The following is a 23,310-nucleotide window of genomic DNA, read 5'->3' on the forward strand; positions in this document are numbered from 1 at the left end:
TTGACACTTGATTCAACTTAATGTTTACCCCTGAAATGTCGAAATGCAGGTTGGACAACACAATTTTTATCTTTTTAACATGACATAACTCAAATTAGGATGGATAGTGTGTATAACATAACTATAACTGTTTTTGAAATTTCATTTCATGTTTTATTTCTTGTAAGATATCGATCAAGCACAAATGTTTACTTTCCATTCCTTCTATTTATATATTCTATATTCTAAGGGTTGAACTTAGTGCCTATAGCAGAGATATCGGAAATGCCTTACCGAGAAGAGTTTACTAAAGATCTCAATTGTAAAAGAAAAAATTTTCTCTCACAAAAATTTGCTAACAAAATTTAAAATACAAAGAGCTCTTACCCACAATATCGGTCTTAAGGATCTGCAACACGCACATGAAGTTTTTACTGCTAAGAACACTAATATCATAGGCTTGGTTCAGGGTGGTTGTAATATGAAAAGTAAAACATTCCAAATACTTCATCAACAGGTTTTGTGCTGCTTCCTGGCATACTTGATTCTGTGAATGGATTTTTCCAATTAGAAGCCTTTGAAATCTCAACAATAAGTTGAGGCTGGGAGAATGTGAAGATGTTTTGGAAAACTTATTGGAAGACCCAAACTCCTTCAGGGAACCTTGTGTTAAAGTACTGGTATTTCTGAAATGAATGACAAATTTAAATTATTTTAGAATTCATCAAATTAACACAATTTGTTTATAAGGATAATCTGTTTTTTCCTAATAATAACAAATAATTGAGCAACAAACATTTAATATATCAAAACAAAAATCTAAAATTGTTAGTGGTATAATGAAGAATTATATTAGAATCTAGTGACTACTTATATCGGAAGGTTATATAAGTACCATTTTGTTAGAAAACAATACATTTTTGACATCAATTTTTTAATAAATTATCTAAATTTTTACCTTATCAACTGTCGAACCAAATACAACAATGGTATTGAGACATGAGCTGAAGATTGATCCGAGTTTTCATCTACCTCTGGTAGATCTAATAGTTCAGTATTGAGGGCTTCCTGCAGTGCCGTCTCTAAGCCTCCATCTGCCATTAAGCTCCAAACCAATAAATTAGTCATGAAACGATGGCCAGTCTTGCACATTTTTGGTTCAACATCTTGAAAAAATTATTTATTGAACCAAATAAACCGGAAATTATGTGAGTGCTTTATTTATACCTGTGTGTAAGAGAAGTGAACTCAAAGTCCTTGCTCTACCATTTGCAGTGGGCAACAAGATGCTCCATCCAGCTTGAAGAGCATCTTGTGCAGCTTTTTGAATCATTGACGGTATGTTGGCACCACTGGCTAGGTAAACAACTTGTGATTTTATGTTAGATAACAACTTACTGCCAGCACCAAGACCTACACTTCTTGCGCTTACATTGTGGCTAATAATACTGTGCAACTGAAAGAATATTTATGATAACTAAAAAAATCAGATGAGATCATATACAATGCGGATTCAATTTGAAAATTGAACACAAAAAATATTTCATGAGGGGAGACATAAAAATTTCAAGATCTGTGCTGAATTTCAAGATGATCGCATCATCAGACCCATAAAATAATTTCTCTATTTCAGTATGGTAATGAGATCATTACGTTCTAAAAACAGTGCTGTAATGAACTCATTACAGCATTTTTTTCAGTTATATTTTTCGTTTTGTGGTTGTCTGCACTGACTTCTAAAAACAGTGCTGTAATGAACTCATTACAACATTGTTTTCAGTTATATTTTTCGTTTTGTGGCTGTCTGCACTGACTTCTAATCCTATCAAATTTCAGCACACCCCAATGTCAATATAATATAATAATAATAATAATATAATAATAATATGGATAAAGTGAAATGATTTTCAATATTATTTGCAATTTCTCTTAATTCTGGTGGTGTTAAATCGATTTTGTTAGACATAATTCACTAATTCAATGCGTAATTGTATTGATTTCAAAGCGTATGATTCAAATTCGAAATCCGCAATCTGTCAATGATTGTAACAGTCACACCAACTGCCAAGATACAATACAAAAGTCACTAGGATGTATAATTCATTGAATTTCAACAATATTTCACAAAACTTAACTGAAATAGAGAAAATATTGCCTAATACTTGTTGCAGTTCTGTCGTCTCTAAGGGCGCAATTGGCGTATGAATGAACGATCGCTCCTAACTCCTGACTTCACATCACTGCTTTCCTCATTTTTATAAGTTGTTGTCATCTTTTTTTGCTTGTATAATTGAATCAATACAGAAAATATGATATTAATTCACCAAAAATTGACCTCAAAAATAATTTGTAATGATTTGCAGCTCTGAAATCAGCCCCAAAGCAAGCATCCAAAAATTACTGACGAGAAGTTGGAAACTTTTGAGTGCTCATCATTCTTGCTTATTTTTTCTTTATTCTGCTTGAATTTTCTATTTTTCTGATAAAGCAAACAACACAACGTTTTGCATAAAGCTTTAAATTGTTATTTTTTATTTATTGTTAAATCTCAACTTAGTGTGACCTGTTGTCACTGAAATATTAGTTTTTTTTATATTGTCTGAATTTTTTATAGTTCTGGTTATGCTATCCAAACAAAATTTTGATAAAAGAGCAAAGTACAGAAAGACTGTGAGGAATTCAGTTCAGAAATAGACATGAAAATAGGTGTCAAAACAGGCATAGTGCCATAAAGGGTTTAAACATTATATATATATATTCACCTGAAGATGAAGTAAATTTAATACTGAAACTGCAATACACTCTTTTTCTTGTATGGCATGACAACTCATAACTACATATTCCATTAATTGGTCTATCAACCTGAAAACAAAGTTTTTCAATGCATCTACTCCAAAACTGAAGCATTTCTTTACTCACTTGAAGGTACTATCATCAAGGTCGATCACAAAAGGAACTGATAACTTGGTGCTGTCATAATTAGCATCTGCCCAAGCAAAGCTTTGATTGGGACCGCAACAGATTCCTGTCAGTTTTTCCCCTTTGAGAGATTCTATTATAGTAGGGCGTTGAATGAAAGCGTCAGGACTACTACTTATCTGTTTGTTATCATTTTTTCCCCAACTGTAAACTTCCCCTTTGTCTGTTAATGCCATTACATGACCTAGACCCAAGCTAACAGAGATGATGTGTTCATCTTGTAAAGCTTCTATCAATTCAGGAAACCTATAATTAGAACAAAATGAGCACATTTGAAAAACTCGAAAGTTTGAAGAAATTTTTACCTAACATGTTCTTCTGTATTATGGCCAATCCTCCATCCCTCTCCCTTACCCCAACTGTATAATTTTCCATCCTTGGAAAGGGCAAGGCTGAATTGATCTCCACAGTACACATCAACAATTTCAATATTTTGGAATTTATCAACTAGTTTTGGTATTTTGGATCCATCAAATCCACCCCTTCCTAGTTTCCCAAAATCTCCATCACCCCAGCTATAAACCTTCCCTTGGTTAGTTACACACAATGTGTGAGAATCGCCAGCGCCACATGCAACCTTCACAACATGCTGTCCATTCAGAGCAGATACAATTGTGGGTACCAAGACATGGTCTGAAGAACCATGCCCTAAGCAACCATAATTTCCTCTTCCCCATGTATATAGTGCACCACTTGAAGTTATTGCAGCACTATAATGAAATAGCATATTTATTGCGAATGATTTAATGAAAATTCAACTTTTAACTCACCTATAGGAACTTCCACATGAGATATCAACCACATCTAGATTGATGAGAGATTGAATAAGAGTAGGTTGTTCTTTTGAGATGTTGTCACCATGACCTTATCAAAGAAACCAACATGTTACAACCAGCGTCATAATTACAAAATGGTACAGAATATTTTTAGAAGAAAAATTTTCAAATAAATAATTACTTTCTATATTATTATAATAGCTACACTCAGTGAGTTTCTCCAACAATAAATTCATAAAGAATTGTATAATTGTAATGATATTAAAATTAAATTTTGGAAGATTTCCTTTTTTCTCATGATCACACAAAAGCCCAACCTTTTTCTTTATAATGTTGGACCTTATGCTCTACACTGCATGATCGCTCAATGACACACTTATGTGTTATCAGATCATATGGACATGTCATATGTTTGATTTATTATGTTTATGTTATTAGATCATACGGACATGTCATATGTATTTTATGACATAAAATTTGATTTTGTCTTAAAAAATATGGGTTGCCATTTAAGATTTCAAAGTTATTCCATCCTCGCCAATAAGAGGTGAGGGAAGTGTGGACGGAATTCAGTTCTACCAGATGAGGCTGGAAACAAATTTCTCTAATTCTGTGGTTATTCCGTTCATTCTTCCACATCTTGTAGAACAAAATCGTGCAAGAATATATCAGAAACGCACAGTTTTCATGGTTATATTTTATTATTCTATGTTGGCACTCCGAACTTTTCGCTACGGCTTTATCTGTCAATTCATCAAATTGCCTTAAAGAAATCAGTTCTGCCAACCAACATTTTTCAATGCAAAAATCACCAAATTATATTTATGGAAATATTTCATTGATTTCAATGAAAATGCAATGAATTAGAGAAAATAATGTATAATACTCGTACAAAAGGCTCATTCTACCACTCGTTCATTCCAATGAATTGAATTTGAATTTCGAACTCGTGGAAGAATATCAATGCCTTCTGCACTTGTATTATAAATAACTATTCCAGATTGAATGAATAACCCAGTATCGACATGAAATCTCAACTCGGTTTGATCTGTTGATACTTAAATGTTTTTTCGATATCCTGTTTGAAGTTTCTTTGGTTCTTACAAAGCTTGAAATTTTTATTTCATATCAACTCTTAACTCTATCGGTCATCTTAAATCTATCTATTATTCATAGGAACATATATTTTGAATAATTGACTGAAATGGCTCAAAATGAATCAAAAAAAAATAAGTTCAATATAATAAGAATAAAATTTATATGGATTATTAAATGCTGAAATTTGGAGGTTTGGCCAATTGAAACCATTTTGATGAATGTACCTAGTCTACCGCCTTCTCCATAACCCCAGGAATAAACGCCTCCGTCTTTAGTCAGTGCCATAAAATGATTTCCTTCTGGATGGGAAGAAATTTTTATCACTTCTTTGTCTTTAAAAGCTGAAAATTGATTGATTAAAACTAGGATCACCATAATTGAAGTTCTCACCATCATACAAAAGAGGACACACTGTCTCATATATGTAAAATATTCTGTACAGGTTGCCTGTGGAAGTCAAAATCAAAATGAAATTTTCAGAGCAGCTCAACTGTTTGATTTTCAATTCTGAAATCCAATCAAAAATCACAGGATCGTTTCCATTCAACCAGCTACTCATATCACACCTTCCCCAACCCCAAAATTTTTGACCATTATGAGAAGATGACTGCAAAGATGATATAAAAATATCTGATCATTTTCACATAAATTAGATACCTTACCTTATTAAATGATAATGGAGAGATATGTGGAGAGGCGAGTCTGTCCAAATATGCCAAAAGATATACTGCAGCTTGTTTTAAATCAATTTCTATAGAATCATCATCTGGTAGTGACAGAAGTTCTAAGTATACTCTAGTACAACTTGAAAATTCTTCTGACTCATTTGTATAGATATTGGAATGTTGAATGTCCACAAATTTCTTCAAGAATGGAAGCAATGGCGCACTAGCTACTTCAGATGTTGCTCTGAAGAATGAAATGAATTATGATTTATAGAATATACAATAAATGTAAAAACATTATTCAGAAAAAACAAGTGTCATATATAAAACTAAACATCTTAAAAAAGTTGCATTTTTTTCATACTCAGTTAAGCAATATTCAAAAAATTTCAATCCTTGCCTGTTATCACTCAAATTGGCTCTTTTATTCCATAAATTCAACAAAAGCAAAATAACATCCAGAAAACTACTCAATTTTCCTCTTTGAAAGGCCAATTCAAGAAGCAAAAGCAATGAAACATGTTGATCTTCCTTGGGTATATTACAGGTTTGTCTAGAACTATTTAATTCTCTAAAATAAATTAAACAATATTATTTCTCAAAAATTTCTTATTCGAATATTTTTACCCAGATATAACTTGTTTGAGAAATTTTGTAGATCTTTCTACAACTTCCAACCATACTGGTGAAACATTATCCTCATCAAATAAAGTAGCTGCTGGCAATAACTGTAAAGCTTCAAGAGATTCTGTCAATAGTTCACTACAGAGATCGACATCCTCTCCTATAAAGAAAATTATGCTTGGTACTTCCATATTCTGAATTTTTATTGATAAATTGATTTACCTAATCTCCAAGCTCTCCTTAGAAATGCAAAAGAAAAATTAAGAGCAGCTCTTGACCCTACTCTTGCTAGACTTATTACTGGATTTTGAGATGATGCTGAATCTTTTCTTTTACTTTTAATTGATGGGGATTCAATGATATCTGGCTTATCCATAGATGTTTCTGTGAAACTTGTTTGTGGAGGTGTTCGATTCAAAGAAATGAAGAATCTCTTGAAGATTATCAAACGACATTGTAATCTCCTGATAGATAAAGTAGAACTAAAGGCTTCACAGCAAACATTTTTTACTTCATGGCTGAGACTTTGCATACATTCATCCAATTGTTTTAAGTCTGTAAAATATAGAATTAATAATAATTTTTTCTTTAAATTATTCAGAAAGGTTACTTGGTTGTGGTCCCCAAGACCATCTATTCAAAAACGCATCTACTGAAGGTAAAGGGTTCCTTTCTTTCAACTGGTTTTTCCTTTCAGCTTCTTCCACATCCAGTTTTTGACAAGACTGACAATTACACCCATTGCATGGTCCACAAATACCATCACAGCAAGTGCAAGTAAGAACCTTTAAAGAACTGTTTTTCAAATAGATCTATAATATTATTTACAGAAAATATACTTTTTGCCCACAATAGAACTTTCCAAATTCTCCCTTTTTGGCTACTACGCCTACACAATTAACTAGTTCATCAGAAAAAGGTCCAATTAATTCCCCATCTAAGACCAATTCATTCCAGTTATTTATTAAATCCTCTTGACAGTTAAATAACGATGGAATATCGAGTTTTAACCATTTCAAATCTAATCGTTGTTGTGGTTTCAGAAACGTTTCTTTATGAAACATTTTCATACAGTTTAACTCTTTACTTCATTTGCCAATTATCAGAATCTGGTGCTTTCATGTTTCTCTTTTTTCATTCCTTCCAATAAACAAATTTCGCTCTGACAGTCTTCAGAAATTTTGACGTTTCGGCAGAATTATACTTCGTTAATCTATGTGCAGAATCAGGAAAATAAAGACAAAATGAATTTCTTCAGGATTTTTGCCATTGATTGAAACATTTATGAATATTTCAACAATAAACCTTTTGATTATTACTAATATTATGATATATTATTAGTATATATTCCAAAAAATATTTAATAGGTATATACAAATGTATGTGTATGTGTATGTATAAATAACATTCAAATTATAAATTAATGACAATTCAACACATTGGACATATTTTTTCAATTTGTTTCTCAGATAAATAACCGGATTGGATATAATATTGAAATTCATAAGTATTATTTTTATTAAACTCTAATTTAAATTTTGAGGAAATAAAACTTGACATCAAAGAATATTAGTTATTTCACAGAAACTATCTGCATAACTATAATCAAATAGAATGTTTATCAATATCGAAAAATATGTTCAAAAACACTATTTGCATTACGAAATTTGAATATGTTTGAATAGGGACGTCCCCTGGTTAGCTTTCTGCAACAGAAACTTTTCGACATCTGTCATCTTGAAGTGTTCTTATTGGACAATTCAACCACCACTCACAACATAAGTAAATCTATCGTTATCGATTTGTTGTTGCCTAACCTATTTCATTCAATTTAAATTGAATTGAGTATCCTATGATTATGTAGTATTATTTTGAACGGGAAACGCGAATGTCACATAATACTTAGCGTATCATTATGATCGAATCTTATAAAGAAATATTTTTAGCCGTGTGTTTATTAATTTTACCATTGTTGTATAAAACCAGTGATGTCTCGAGATATTACTTGAAGTATACTATTTACATTTCATATTGCATGTTTGTTGCTCTTATTCTTATTCCGTTTTTCTGCTTAAGACCACGAAATATTAAAAATCTAGAGTAAGTTTTTCAACAGAATTCCATAACATATGCTTATGTTTGTTATTTCAGAATATCAGGTCGCATTTGCAGTTTTGCATCTACATTAATATCACTTAAATACGAACTGAGAAATACACAATACATTGCAGAGGATAAATCATACATTATCGTATCAAATCATCAAAGCATGTTAGATATTTTAGGTAAGTATGATCATGTATGTGATAGCTTTCATATAATACTTATAAAAAGTCATTAATACATAAATACTTTTCCATTTAAAAATTCAGTCAATGTGGAAGTCGCAAAATAAAGGAAATCTTAGAAATACTCAAATAATGTCATAAAAATATTAGCGTCAAGGTGAGATTGTTGGTTCAATTCATTGTAAAATTTTGGTATCTAGGTACTGTCTTTTTATGAATTATGAATACACTTTTTTTCAATCTCCTTAAAAGTTGAATTTTCCCACATCAATTTTCTACTCACGTACGTAGACAATTTTGCATATCCATATATTTTCTTAATATGTTTAATTTGTAAAACGGATGTTTTTTTTATTTTCTGAATCATAAAAAATTAGTTATCTTGGAAATGATGTACCTGCTTACCACAGGATATTAAATTCAAAATAGTTATTTCTATTAATAGGAAAAATACAGTTGAGAATTACAGAATGAATCATTGGTTTATTTATTTATGTAGATTTTTTTTTATTTTGGATATTTTCGAAAATAAGTACTTGTTATAGGTTATATGAAATATTTCGAGTTCACAGAGTGGACTCGGTATTCTACAGTATACCTTTACTTTTCGATTTATATGCTTTTTGTGCTGCTGAATTTGCGGTTTGCCATCAAAATTTCGTGCAGAACATTGGGAAAAATGCAAAAAAAACATTTTTTGGTGGTTTTTTTTGCATATAACTCGGAAAATATCAATTTTTCGAGAAGGACCTTCCTATACGAATACGAAGTAAAGAAAATTCCCTAAAAATTTCCTTCATTAAGGTTTTTTGTCCGACAAACCGTTCTGGCTCAAACGATAGTTGAAAACTGGCGTATTTTATCTGTCTTTTCCTCGGTCTTTACAAAAACCCAGTTTTTCACTCTAAAACTTCAATTTATCATTAATAGCATGTCTTCTATTCAATAATTTCTTCTTTGAATACAATCCAGATAGGTTTAAATTATAAAGCCATCATCCAGTTTTCAAAATCACTTTTTGAAATTTAGTTTATATCTTTATATTGATTTCAATGAATTATACCGTCGTAGTATTAAAAGAACAAAGTTATCAAATTCATATATTTGTATATGAAGGTCATCCATGAAAAATGTATATTTTTCGAGTAAAACGCGAAAAAATGAAATTTACTCTATTTTTTGCATTTATTTCAATCTTCCGTCAGATTCGGATTCAGAATACCAAAAAACAGATAAAATTGAAGAATTCAAAATTAGCCCAAAACTTTTCCGTTTGAGCTAGAACGGTTCATCCGACAAAAACTTAATGAAAGAATTTTGTAGAAAATTTTATATACCTACTTTGTGTTCGTAAAGTGAGGTCATTCGCGAAAAATTGATATTTTTCGAGTAATATGCAAAAAAACCACCAAAAAAATTGATTTCATTATCATAACTATTATTTTCAATAATATTATTCGAAAAATTATTGTTTTTCACCAGATGAAATAGTATTGAACATTTTTCGCGTACTTATAATTATAATTCACCGAGAAGATATTACCCAGTAATACCTAACAAATAAATTCAAAGGAAGAATATAAGAAATATAAAAGTGATTTTTCGGAATTTTTTTTAAACTATACATATACATATATAATAATGCACATTTCTAATGTTGACATATTCATTTCGCATAAGCAATAACAATTTACAGCTGTACACACTCGAAATGTGATTGAAGGATTATTTTTAGGCCAGCAAAGTGATTTTCCATTCATAACCTACTGTTTGTACTCCATAATAAAAATAAATGTAGGTACATGTTTTGGAAAATTATTCAACATAGTTTCTTTAGAAAAATGGCCTATCCAATGAATGATAAATTATTATTATTGATGATGCCATTTACCGATAGAATTTCAAAAATTGCTTTTTTACTCGGCAATAAGTTTTAATAAGTGCAATATTGTGCATATCATGTATAAGTATTCTGATAGTGAATAATATATCTTAATATGATATGAGTTAATCAGATTACATGGCAAAAAGACCTCTAGTATTTTACTGACTGATATAATTGAAAATCACTTAAAATTTTACGCGCTGGTTCAATATTCGCTTCTATCTTAATTCATTGAGAAGAGCGATTTACATAATACAAAAATATATGGTTGCTACTCCCTCATTTCTGTATCATAGGTCACACGTTTTTTTATGAAATAATAATAATAGAAATGATTATATTGCATCTAGAAATATGAGTAATTCATAACTGCCAAACTAGAACTTTGTGGTAAAAAATGTTTGAATTTTAGTATTACAATAATAGCAATGTTATCAATTTCCTGATTATGTGTTTCCTAGATTCTGATAGATGATTTTTCTTCAGTTTGAATTCTTGATTGCATTAACAATTGATCGTTTTTGTTGTTCCGCTAGGAAAACCGATTTTTGTTCCAAGTAGCTCCAATAGTTTCCGAAAAAATCTCTGGACGGCGTGAAAGTTTTATCCGATTTTTATATTTTATACACGTACCAAAATTTACTTGAATGAAAAAATTTTTCCACGAAATAATAAACCAAAATGTCCAGAAGTTTTTTCGCAAGTGCTATTTCCATGAAATTTCATACAAAAATCTGTTTTCTTACCGCATTGATTCTCCTAGCTCGAAAACCAGCCAACAACAAACAAGTTTTTTTAAGCCAAAAAAAGTATTGTGGCTTTAAAAAATTGTTATTTGTATATTCGTACCGGATAACCTCGAGTTCGAATCCCGCTACTAGATAATTATTTAAATATTTCTTCTTGACAAGTCGATATATTTGGTATCCAAAAAGTGAAAATTTCCAGTGTTTTTTGAAAACGACTCTTCTACGATATGCTTTATGTACCTACATATAACAGGCTAATTGAAAAGTCCCTGGTCTACCTTAGTAAAACACATTTTTTTGGTAAAATTCGATTTTATTATTCAACATAGTTGTCTTCGGGGCGATACAGCGATTATAGCGATCTTCCAACTTTTCGATACCATTTTTGTAGTACGATTTGTCTTTCACTTCGAAATAGGCCTCATTTTCGGCGATTATTTCTTCATTGGCGCTGAATTTCTTTCCAGCGAGCATTCTTTTGAGGTCTGAGAACAGGAAAAAGTCGCTGGGAGCCAGATCTTGCGAATACGATGGATGCAGATTCAATATGAAGCCCAATTCATGCAATTTTGCCATTGTTTTCATTGATTTGTGACACGGCGCATTGTCTTGATGAAACAGCACCTTTTTTTTTCATCAAATGGGGCCGTTTTTTAACGATCTCATCTTTTAAACGATCCAATAACGTTATATAATAATCGCTGTTGATAGTCTGGCCCTTTTGGAGGTAATCAATGAATATTATACCTTGCGCATCCCAGAATACTGAAGCCATAACCTCGCCAGCAGACTGTTGTGTTTTTCCTCGCTTTGGTCTCGGTTCATCGTGTGCAGTCCACTCAGCTGTCGATTGGACTCCGTAGTGAAATGATGGAGCCATGTTTCATCCATTATCACATATCCACGCAATAATTCAGGTTTATTGCACTTGAACAGCTTCAAACACTGCTCAGAATCATTAACACGTTGTTACTTTTGATCGATTGTGAGCTCGCGCAGCACCCATTTTGCACACAGCTTTCTCATGTACAAATATTCGTGAATGATATGATGTACACGATCAACTTCACTTTACGGTCATTAAAAATCAATTTGTGGACTTTTTTGATTTTTTCGTCGGTGACATCTTTTTTTGGGCTTCCACTGCGTTCGCTGTCTTCGGTGCTCATTTAACCACGTTTAAATTTAGCATACCAATCAATGATGGTTGATTTACCTGGTGCAGACTCTTCATCAAGCCAAGATTTTGCTCCATCTGTATTTTTTTCCCCTCAAAAAGCAATATTTTATCAGAATACGAAATCCTTTTTTTCCTTCTTTTTTCAAATAACAAAAGTAGCTACACTCACAACGCAATTTCTCACAAATTAATGGTCGAACTGCTGTCAAATTTTTGTTTGAAGGTTGGTACTAACTAAAAATCATATGGATTTACTACTAGCACCTCCATCTGTGCATCAGACCGGGGACTTTTCAGTTGGCCTTATATCATAGTATAACTATGCTTATATTAACAAAACATCGTATTATCGTATTCGTTATTTATAATTTTTAATCGAATTTATACAGACGTGGAAATAATATGATCTCTAGATTTTTCATAGATTTATTCATCCATTAAATTTCAATTTTTTCTTCTCTACTTTTTGGAATGAAAAGTCCTTTGACTTTTTGATCAATTCAAGAGGTATTCAACTAAATCACCAAATATTAGTAATATTTTCAATTCGAAATATTTCATTATTTAATAATCTGTTGGGTGGAAAAATATAACTTGAGTCTGTGTTGAACCTACAACATTGGACAAATGAGGACCTAGGACCTCTATAAGGAAAATGAATTGAAGTCACATAAGAATCGACAAACTCAAGCCTTCTATATTTATTGATCAGATTATAAGTTCGAGTCATAAAGAGTTTATGAACTAATACTTTTCACTTGTGCAGGAATGTTTCATTTGTGGCCTATTATGAAAAAATGCAATGCTATATCCAAAAATGAAGTATTCTACGCATGGCCTCTTGGATTGGGTGCATGGCTATGTGGGCTAATTTTCATTCCTAGAGACAATGTTGAGAAATCCAAACAAATCATGACGGAGACTTGTGAAAAAATCAAGAAAGAAAAGGTATGTACCAAAAATTATTATTATTACCAGTAGTGCCAGTGAAAATATTTAAGATAAAAATAAACTCAAAGTAAGTTTAACACTATGCTTTAGCTTTAATATTTCCTCGTAAATATTAAAAATTAGGAAAGCACTGTATAGTCGGGGGTTTTTGAGCGCTCGTCATAGGATTAGCAGATCAAATTCAAAAAAGTTGAGGGGTCCGAAGAGGTCTCGAATCCAAACCTCCCCTGTCCCCTCCGGCTACGGCCTTGAAATTGATAAAAGTATCCTATATTAAATTTTGCATTGCTAGTAATGGAATATCAACAAATCATCAAACACCGTAGTATCTTTACATAGATCGAAGTTGGTCGAATCCTGAAAATATTTTGATAAGATTATACCGTTGATTTGAGTTAATTATTTTATTAATTATTCCGGAGGGAGCCTACTTTGAAGGAAATAATATATGTACTTACTTACTTACTTACATTAAAATATTTCATGGTACGGTGACCTTCTTCTGAATTTTTTTTGGTGCACTATTGTTTGGATTCGCTTCTCATTGTACAAGTGTGAGAATTAAAAATGAAGTTAATTTCATTCTTCTACACTTATTCATTATCCGTCGGAAACATATTTTCAACATTCTTTGATCTCTGAAAATGAAATTCTTCCGAACTTCGAATTTATACAATATCTAGTCAATAGTCGAATATGCAACCTATTTCGAAAAAATCACTCTATTGAATATTTCCAAATAGGGGTTGCACATATCTGTTGTACAACGCTCTAGCGTTGTACTACAGATTAGTAAATATGGCTTTAAGTGCCCTAGTTCATTTTTAAGGGACAAATAAACAGTTCACCCAATTTTAAGAAATGAAGAAATTTTTACGATATGACTTTGCTCATTGTGCCATAATGTCAGCTCAGTTTAGTGTCTACCAATGAGAAGGCAACAATATTATATGTTGTTCAGATATTATGATAATAATCAATCAGTTCCAAATTTATTTTTACAAACTTATCGAATTCAAGTATCAAAACAAATCACTTCAACTGTAACGTGAATAACCTAAAAAAACGTTTTTTTTTTTTTTTTTTATTCTGATTGAAATTTTTTTCATTTACTGTCTGCATACGTGTGTTCATACCTAGTGTCGATTAGGTTTCGAAAAGCATCTTGAGGAAAATTTCATTTGTTAAAGTAAACCATTGATGACAGGTTCATTTCTCTCTTAAAAATGAACTAGTTCACTTAAAGCCATGAACCAAACTACGAAATATTGAAAAGAAATGGTTCTTGATGAAAATTGGTAATTTGAAAATATTTTACCACGAAATTATTCCCTGTAGAGTGACTTATAAGCAACCAAAGGATTGGATATGCAAGTTAAAATTAATAATTTTATTTACAGTTTACTGACAAAATTTAAAAATTGAACAGAAAATAAGCAAAGTATCAGTCTTCAAAGGACCCCGCACGTTTTATATGGGAAATGGCTTTCCGTGAATTTGGCTGAATTTTCGATATGTTGTAGTTCTTGATAAACTGATCGGAAGTGTCCATAGCCACAAAGCTCAAAAATGGACAGTTTTCGAGATATGAAGCTTTGAAAATGGATTTTTTGCAATTTTTTTTTTTGCTCATCAATCGGGGAGCTCTCATTTCTGGTTGGGATGGAATTTGGATGTTCGGTGGCCAGAACCCGACTGAGAAATGATCTTCCTTTGTTATATTAGGCACCGCCATCGATAATTTTTTATACACTGCTCCACATTGGCTATGAAATGAGATAATAAAAAAAAATTGTATTTTCAAGAATTCGTGGGTTAATATCGGAAGTTCCATTGATAGTTAGCTTCCAACACTTGGACTTCTATATTCTACCCGGATAGTACTATATTGTATCAAAACTGCAGACATTTTCACGGATTCGTTTTTTTCTGTGAGATGCTATCATCTATTTCGAGACATTCTAAGGAAAATGTCTTGGCACCCCATTGTCAGATTATCGAGATTTGTGAGAAACAAATCACATATCATATGTATATGACATCAATAGTGATCACAATTGTTATCCCTGAGGATATATGATTATGATTTTCCCATTTTCCCCCATTACAGCTCGCGGTGCCTGGTTATGAACATTTTGGCTAACATATTTGATATTATTGGACATCAGATATATGAGGATTCAGTTATTATGGTCTCTCTTAAAAAAATCTCACAATATGTCGTTTCTCGGTCATGTGAATTATTCTGGCGTCATCTTGTGGCATGAAAAGATGTATGGAAGATCTTGGATTTTGTATCTCTTTTCATAGCCTATGTGGAGCAGTGTATAGAAAATTATCGATGGCGGTGCCTAATATAACCAAGGAAGATCATTTCTCAGTCGGGTTCTGGCCGCCAAACATCCAAATTCCATCCCAACCAGAAATGAGAGCTCCCCGATTGATAAGCAAAAACCCCGAAAATTGCAAAAAATCCATTTTCAAAGCTCCATATCTCGAAAACTGTCCATTTTTGAGCTTTGTGGATATGGACACTTCTGATAAGTTTATCAAGAACTACAACATATCAAAAATTCAGCCAAATTCACGGAAAGACATTTCCCATATAAAACGTGCGGGGTCCTTTTATTAAATATCAACTTGTTGCGTTTTTTTCCACCTGAGTGTATTTTAATTATCTAAAGATCACATATTATCTTTTTCAAAAAGTTGACTAAAGTGTTCCAAGAAAAAAATAAATTTTTTGTTCCATCATTTCATTAATATCAAGTGAAAATATAATTCGGAATTTAAACTTATTTCAGTATAGAACAGATAATTATGTCATTCACATACACGGATTCAAGAAAACTTTCATTAAAAGAGGAATAAACTTTAGATGTGATATGAATCTTTGATGATTTTACGTTTTATTTCTCTTGGCTTCCTTTCACTTAACTTCTCGCCGAATTGCGTACTAATATCTGTTTAAATATTATATTATCACCAGAAAATACATATACCCAATTCTAATTCAGGCTTCTGAATACAAATCTGTCAGTGACGTGATACCATCAACACTCCTTTTTTTAGTGGAAATAGGGAAAAATAAAAATAATAAACACATTTTTGGAAGGAATTTCGTCCTCCGAATCTAAGAGTAAAAATATATGAGGAGCGATGGGGTAGGGCACTCGGCGAAGAAAGAGGGCGATTTAAAAATCCTTCACTGTATTCGAAGTGAAACAGCATATAATATACCATATATTTTCACCCTTACCCGTTTTCCGAGAGATAATCTGTGGTTGAAAGATTAGAACGAATTGATTGTTTTTTTTCTCGTGGAAAAGCTACGTTGGCTGAATTTTTGGATTACTCATTTTACCAATAAACTTTCAATACACAATAAATTTCAATGAAATCATCTGACGTTCGTTTCACTATTTTGTATCTGTTTCCTAAATCTCAGTTCGAACTGTTCGCTGTTCTTTTTACATTCGACAAGTAAAAACTACACCATTACTAAAAATACAACGATACACTCTTCAACAACACATTGCAATTGTCAATATACAATTCAAAAATGGTGAAAATGTGCATTAAAAGTTCGCAAAACTAAAGCACTTTTGGGTCGTCGCGTCGTGAAGCACATTCTCGGAGCTTTTGGGGACAAGTTAATGATGTGAAGAATCGAAACCGTGTGCATCGCTCAAGACCAACAGAAAATATTTGTGCTTTAGCCTATAGTGCTGACGAAAACCCAGGTTTGTCGATTCCTCGTTGATCTTGGGAATTAGGCATTCCACAAACAACATCACACTGTACATGGCATAGAAACTTAGATCTTGATGTTTATTTTGGACAAGACGGCGCTATGTGCCTGTCAAGCAACGAAAAAAAAACGAAATTTTGCAAAAGAAGTTTCCTGGCCTTGTTATTTGTTATTTCTCGAAGAGGTGATCAATTAGCCATCAAGATCTTGTGATTTAACACCTTTAGACTTTTTCTTTGGCGCCATGTGAAAGATGAGGTCTGCCATTGCTCCATAATCGATTCAAGACTTTAAAGATGGAATTCGTGAAGTTATCGAGAACATACATGTGCGAATTGGCCTTGGAAAATTTCATTAAAAGGATATGGTACTGCAACCGTAGCCGTGACGGCTATTTAGCTGATATGATATAATAAGTAGTGACTGTTTTGCAATGTTTTTTACAAAAGTTGAATTACACTTCAGTTCAACGTTGTAATTTTATTTCAAAGTAACGTTACTGAAAAAATAGGGAGCCCAGAAAATTTTTGGGGTTTTTCCAAATTTTTGGTCTCGGTAAAAACCCAATTAGGTATTTATTTTCTTTATTTTATCTGTATACACTTGATCACCATTTTTAATGAGATTGAAGAAGGCCAAGATCATAAAATCTTATCATCTTTGAAATGATGATATGATAATTACCATAGAATGTATCTTGAATTTACCTGATTAATGTCGTAAGTTCGTTTCTTGGAAAAAACAAGCGCACAAAAACTGGAATAAAAATTCAGGTTACTCAATTTTGGTATTCTGTAGCTAAAAAACATCTAAAAATGTGGATAAAAAATATAATATGAAATTCAAGAAAAATCAAATATTCATTATGATTATTTATCGACGAAAGAAGATATAATTCACCGAAATAAGGACGTTGTACCAATACGAGTCAAGTTTAGAATAAATTCAATTTTCAAAATTTCTATTCAGAAATTGGAACAACTCCGTGCTCAAGAATGGTATCTGTGATAAACCCATTCGTAACTTTTTTGAGCGTTAGTTGCTCTATCATTTCGTCACAATGTCTGTAATTTTAGGAGTCGAGAATGGTCTCAAACAATAAGGCTCGACCCGCTGATGACCAATCCGTCATCGAACGAAACGATCTAGATTCTAGAATCTTGAAATTTGCAGAATGCCCCGATTATGTTAATAATGAGCGAAATCCAACCAGGGTTTTCGTGGATATGGGCAGCAATTTTTTTTCCTTCTACTTTAAAAACTATACAGATTCCATCGAGATGAAAATTTTCATTTAGATTCAGAATGAGAATTTCAGGCTCGTGCAAAATGTTGATCATGTTGATCGCGTAACCAGGGACAATTTAGAAAAATATTCCAAAACCACGAAACCTATAGGATGTAACGGGTGTCTCAAATTCGTTGTTGTTGTTGAACACCTTTGATCTAGAAAAAAAATGAACGGCACATTCATAGACAGGGAAATTATAAAATGGCGTGAAATAAAAAGGTTTTCATAACTTCTTTATTATTGGTGATATATTAACATGAAACAAAAACTTCCTACAGACACTTTTTTCAGTGGAATCCATTAATGTAATCATTTATTTTTTATTGCCATTAGTTTTGAAGTTATAATGGGAACTTGTGTTTTTTAAATGTAAACCATAACAATTTCTATAACAAATAAAATCGCATATCCTTGGTGGCCACCGAATATGTTAATTATCTGAAGTTCACAAATTATTATAGATAGGCACTCGGTTGATTTGCCGTGGGAAACTGAACTTTTTGATGATTTTTATGGGAAATTTATATAGCATGTTATATATTTTTGAAAAGGGAAAAATTAAGCGATTTTATTTTCCAATTTCCCTTATAGCTTGAAAACAGTTGAATTTATTAGGTATGCAGTATTCACCATCAAATTAATTCTCTCAAAAATCGAGCCCGAAAATGTGCCGTTCATTTTTTCCTGGATCAAAGGGGGTCTGAGATCCCATCACTAGACAATGAATTTGGGACACCCGATACATATGATTTACAAATTTCAAGCTCCATCCAAAATATCAAGCTGATCACATCATCTATCAAAATCATAGGAAATTAAAACAAAATGTTGGAGAAGAAATACCCAATTTTACCTATAATCCAGAGTTCAAGGGAAAATGAACTACAAACGTCGTTAACATTTTGTCCGTCCCCCTCAATTTGCCTATGTGTACAGTTACGTGGTCTCCTTGGGAGCATTAATGAACAAGCGTTCAGAAGTTCTGACGCCAAGTCATTATTATTATTCTTGAAGTTTTTTTAAACAATTATCCAAAAAAAAAATAGAAATAGAAGTCTGAGAATAATGCTCAACCGAGATATTTGTTGGGAGGGAATTCAAAATAGGCCTCTATTGTTACTTTTATGTCTTGAAGACATTTTAATATAATATAATATACATATATACCATAATAACTCTTCATTTAGTGAAAAACAACACCTCTGTTGTCCTTAATTCAATAGTTAAAATATTGTGCATTGTTATTATCTTAATTAAAATTCCAAGATTCGATCTATTGAAATGAACAAAAAAATATTCAAGTGAGTAATCATAATTGCAGCTATACATTCTTTTAAAGTTGAATTAATTAAATTTAAATATATGAATAATTGAGTGCGAAACAAAATTAAAAGAGTAGCTCATTCGAAGCAAATAAAAATGAAAGCTTCAGATTTTCCGTGTAGAAAAAAATTTGTGTCAGGTGTGGGGTTCGAACCCACGCTCCCTCTCGGGAACCAGAGCTTAAATCTGGCGCCTTAGACCGCTCGGCCAACCTGACTGTGAAACCATGGTTGAAATATTTCACACTAAAGCTCATTCATTTGCACTCCATTGAAATTCATGGTTACCATACCGTAGAAACCCAGTGTTAACAAAAAGAAAAATATAACTCTGCTACATTTCACCGAAGGCTTTTAAAATGTAAGTGTCAAAGAAATAATAATATTCCGACATTTCCGTAAATTCATGACGATATCCAGCATGATAAAGCGCTTATTGTACGAACATATATTGTTTTTTATATTGAATAGTAGGTAATAGGTATCACTTAGCTATAGATGCCAAACATGAATGTTTGAATGTTATCATAAAATTGTGGTCATTTATGGGGATATGTAGGCATATATAATGCTTCTGGTATTCTAAAAAGTAATGAACAAGATAACACTATTTACTGCATAGTAACTATAATAGGTACACACATTATGGATACCTAAAATGCAATCACGCAATTATCTAAAATATCTTGAACCCTTTATTGGTCGATTTTAGCATTTATTTTTTTAATTGTAGCTTGATTCTTTGGGAATATAACTAGATGCCGTCCTCAAATGCTTTTCCGTTATATACAGCTAGGGATGAACGAAAAAATTTGAAAGAAGGTTTTATTCAGAACACCGAGTGGAGTGATTCGTTAATAGACGAAAATTTTAACCAACACTCAGATGTTGTCTCATTTTTTTCGAACATTGTATCTTTTCATTTATTGCGATATCTTAATTTTGGTAGGAATTACATCCTTTTGAATCGCAAAAGGTATTGTCCAACGCTGGCCACTACTTTCTCTCATCTTTCGGGCAGCGTACGAATCCGGCGTTGAAATAACTGGTCATATTTTGAAGTGATCCACGAATCGATCTAATTTTTTACTTTTTCATAAGACCGGAAGTGCTGATCAGCCAGGCCAAGTGCCATTGATCGAAATAAATGATAGTCTGAAGAATACGGCAGGTGGGGTAGGACTCCCCATTTCAACGTTTCCAAGTATCTCTTGGCCACTTTCGCAACATGAAGTTGAGCATTGTCATTAAATTGCTGCCGTTTGTCTTTCAAAACTCGGCTCAAACGCATTATTTGCGTTAGATAACGATAGCCTGTTATTGTTTCAGTCGGTTTTAACAACTCATAATACACTACGCCGAGCTGGTCCCACCGAATACTGTGTATGACCTTGGAACCGTGAATATTCGGTTTGGCCGTCGATGTGGAAGCATGGACGGGATATTCCCATGATTTTCTGCGCTTGGGATTTATCGTAATGAACCTATTTTTCGCCTCCAGTCACAATGCGATGCCAAAATCCCTTCCGTCTTTGCCTTGCAAGCAGCTGTTCACAAATTAAGTTTTAACCTACTGAATAGGTATATAATGAAATGAATTAATTATGAAATCTTAACTTACTATTAAACATAAACAAATATTTATCTCAATCCAAAATATCTTTTATGAAGAATTCGATTATAAAGCAATGTTTCCTTACAGACCAAGCTTTGGATTTTTCCAGAAGGTAAAAGATTTTCAGATGGAAAAATACATCCTTTCAAAAAAGGTGCCTTTCACTTAGCAATAAGCTCTGAATTACCTATATTACCTGTCGTGTTTAATCAATACTCTTTTTTGGACCACAAAAAGAAAACTTTTGATCCAGGTAAGTTTGACTTTTTATCTTAATTCATTCCTTTAGTTTAAGAATCCAATCATTGAATTTTTATAAAGCTTCAAATCAAAGAATTGATATAAAATATTCATAAAATACAGCCTCACCTTTAATAATTTTTCAGTTATAAAAATTATATTCTGAATGCAACACAAATAAACATATCTCATGGATATTTTTTTCAATGATTTGAATGTTTAAATTCTGCGTGATGACATTAGTTGAATTCGGATTGCTTTTCTTATTTGATATTCTGATTCTACATATTCCAAAATATAATTTGTGAAAATTTCTTTTTTTTTTCATATTCATTTAGATTTTAGAATGAGATATATTATGTGTCAAGAATAGTAGCTCTTTTTTTACCTCCTTGTTTTATTAAACAAGCATTGCGAAAATTCACAATCTAGTATGAAATAAAATTAAACTGCACAGAAAAACCCCAAGAAATTCGATTGTAAGTAAGTCTATGTGATGTAATTATAGCCATATTTCAGATTTAATAGTTGCTTAATAATGTTCGCATTTTCTATTCAAGGTACTGTCATTGTGACCATACTGCCACCCATATCAACTGCTGGAAAGACATTGGATGATTTAGAAGATGTTCTTGAAGATACACATAAGAAAATGAGTACCACTTTTTATGAGGTTAATAAAGAATACAGAAGTTGAAAAAATTCTAGTCACTGACCAATTACATGAATTCAATTCTTTTTAATTTAAATATTTGTTATCTTTCATCATGTGTAAGTATTCCATATATGTACATTTATATGGAGAAGTTGGAATATTTTCGTTTTACAATTTCAAAATACTAATATCAGTATTATAGTTTTTTGTTACTTAATCCAAATACAATATAAATAAATTTTTATTTTTTTCCGAATTTGTTGCAATAGGACATGAAATTAATGTCAACTTATTAGTCATCTGCGGTTCACACTTTGTTACTGTTTTCATGTCATTTATTGTCTAATTCTTTTGTTGTCTCAACTCCACTTATAGTTAATGAAAAAAATATATCAAATCTTCAAGAAACATAAGACATGAAAGGTAGCAATCAAACTAGATACAAAGATAATTTTGTTAGGTCTAATTAAGTATTGCTTGAATGAAGTTTTGGAATCAATGTTTGTATTTTTGGAAAAGTTTTTCATCACTGATCATAAATTATAAGTTTTTAAATGAATTTTGAACAGGTTATCTATGGAGTTCTCTGTAATATATATTTTGATACTAATACTCACTTATTGAATATAATAAATATTTTATGAGACATAATTTGATTTTCATTTAAAAGAAATAATGTTCCATCATGTTAGGTGAATGACTGAATAACAGAACATTTTTAAAAACTACCTAGAATCAGTGGTGCAGCCAGCATTTTAGTTTGGGAGGTTGAAATAAACAATTCAAAGTGATATAGATCAACAAATTGATGGGGAAAGAAAAATTGAAAAAAAAATCAATGAAAAAATAAATGATATCTTCATATTCAAAAATATAAAAGCATATATTGGAACAACTAAAATTGTACATATCTTTGAGAGGGGCTGTAGTTCCGAACCTCCCCCCTTCCTCGCGTATGTGCCAGCAGTGGCGATGCTAGGGTGGGTCCACAGATAACAGAGTAGGTCTGGGCCAACGCCAAGGTCTATAGATTTAGACAGGTTGTCTCGAAACTGGGTGACGTCACGAATGGTTGACGCTGATTGGTTGAAAGTTACTAGACAACCTGTCTAAATCTATAGACCTTGGGCGATGTCTGTCAATGACGGCCAATAGCGATACAGAAACTGGATGACGTGTTACTCCACTCTTCAACCTAAGTTATGAGACAACCTGTGTAATCCACAGATAACAGAGTAGATAGATGGTGTAATCTATAGACC

The 23,310-nt window shown here is 32.0% G+C and overlaps 2 protein-coding genes and 1 non-coding gene across 3 annotated transcripts in view; 1 reads left to right on the forward strand and 2 right to left on the reverse strand.

Annotated features, from left to right (window-relative positions):
- LOC123675233 (E3 ubiquitin-protein ligase HERC2) overlaps positions 1–7,298 on the reverse strand; it is a 36,174-nt gene extending 28,876 nt beyond the window's left edge. Inside the window, exons 1-15 of the mRNA XM_045610570.1 lie at positions 6,961–7,298; positions 6,732–6,906; positions 6,344–6,676; positions 6,125–6,281; positions 5,898–6,068; positions 5,495–5,741; positions 5,223–5,439; positions 5,057–5,173; positions 3,729–3,822; positions 3,264–3,668; positions 2,899–3,204; positions 2,742–2,841; positions 1,207–1,435; positions 938–1,145; positions 367–665 (exon numbers count right to left, since the gene is read on the reverse strand). Coding sequence (XP_045466526.1) covers positions 367–665; positions 938–1,145; positions 1,207–1,435; positions 2,742–2,841; positions 2,899–3,204; positions 3,264–3,668; positions 3,729–3,822; positions 5,057–5,173; positions 5,223–5,439; positions 5,495–5,741; positions 5,898–6,068; positions 6,125–6,281; positions 6,344–6,676; positions 6,732–6,906; positions 6,961–7,191 — 3,289 coding nt within the window. The 5' untranslated portion in view covers positions 7,192–7,298. The remainder of the gene's footprint in view (positions 1–366; positions 666–937; positions 1,146–1,206; positions 1,436–2,741; positions 2,842–2,898; positions 3,205–3,263; positions 3,669–3,728; positions 3,823–5,056; positions 5,174–5,222; positions 5,440–5,494; positions 5,742–5,897; positions 6,069–6,124; positions 6,282–6,343; positions 6,677–6,731; positions 6,907–6,960) is intronic.
- Positions 7,299–7,901: 603 nt separating this feature from the next.
- LOC123675236 (1-acyl-sn-glycerol-3-phosphate acyltransferase alpha-like) lies at positions 7,902–22,699 on the forward strand. The gene is made up of 5 exons (XM_045610580.1): positions 7,902–8,221; positions 8,273–8,406; positions 12,990–13,171; positions 21,241–21,406; positions 21,954–22,699. The coding sequence occupies exons 1-5, from the start codon at positions 8,037–8,039 to the stop codon at positions 22,088–22,090; spliced, it is 804 nt and encodes a 267-aa protein (XP_045466536.1). The 5' UTR covers positions 7,902–8,036; the 3' UTR covers positions 22,091–22,699.
- On the reverse strand, positions 19,673–19,756 carry Trnal-uaa. The gene has a single exon. It is a non-coding gene; the product is annotated as a tRNA-Leu (tRNA).
- Positions 22,700–23,310: the final 611 nt, after the last annotated feature.

This window comes from Harmonia axyridis, chromosome 3, assembly GCF_914767665.1.
Source record: "Harmonia axyridis chromosome 3, icHarAxyr1.1, whole genome shotgun sequence".
Classification (NCBI taxonomy): Eukaryota; Metazoa; Arthropoda; class Insecta; order Coleoptera; family Coccinellidae; genus Harmonia; species Harmonia axyridis.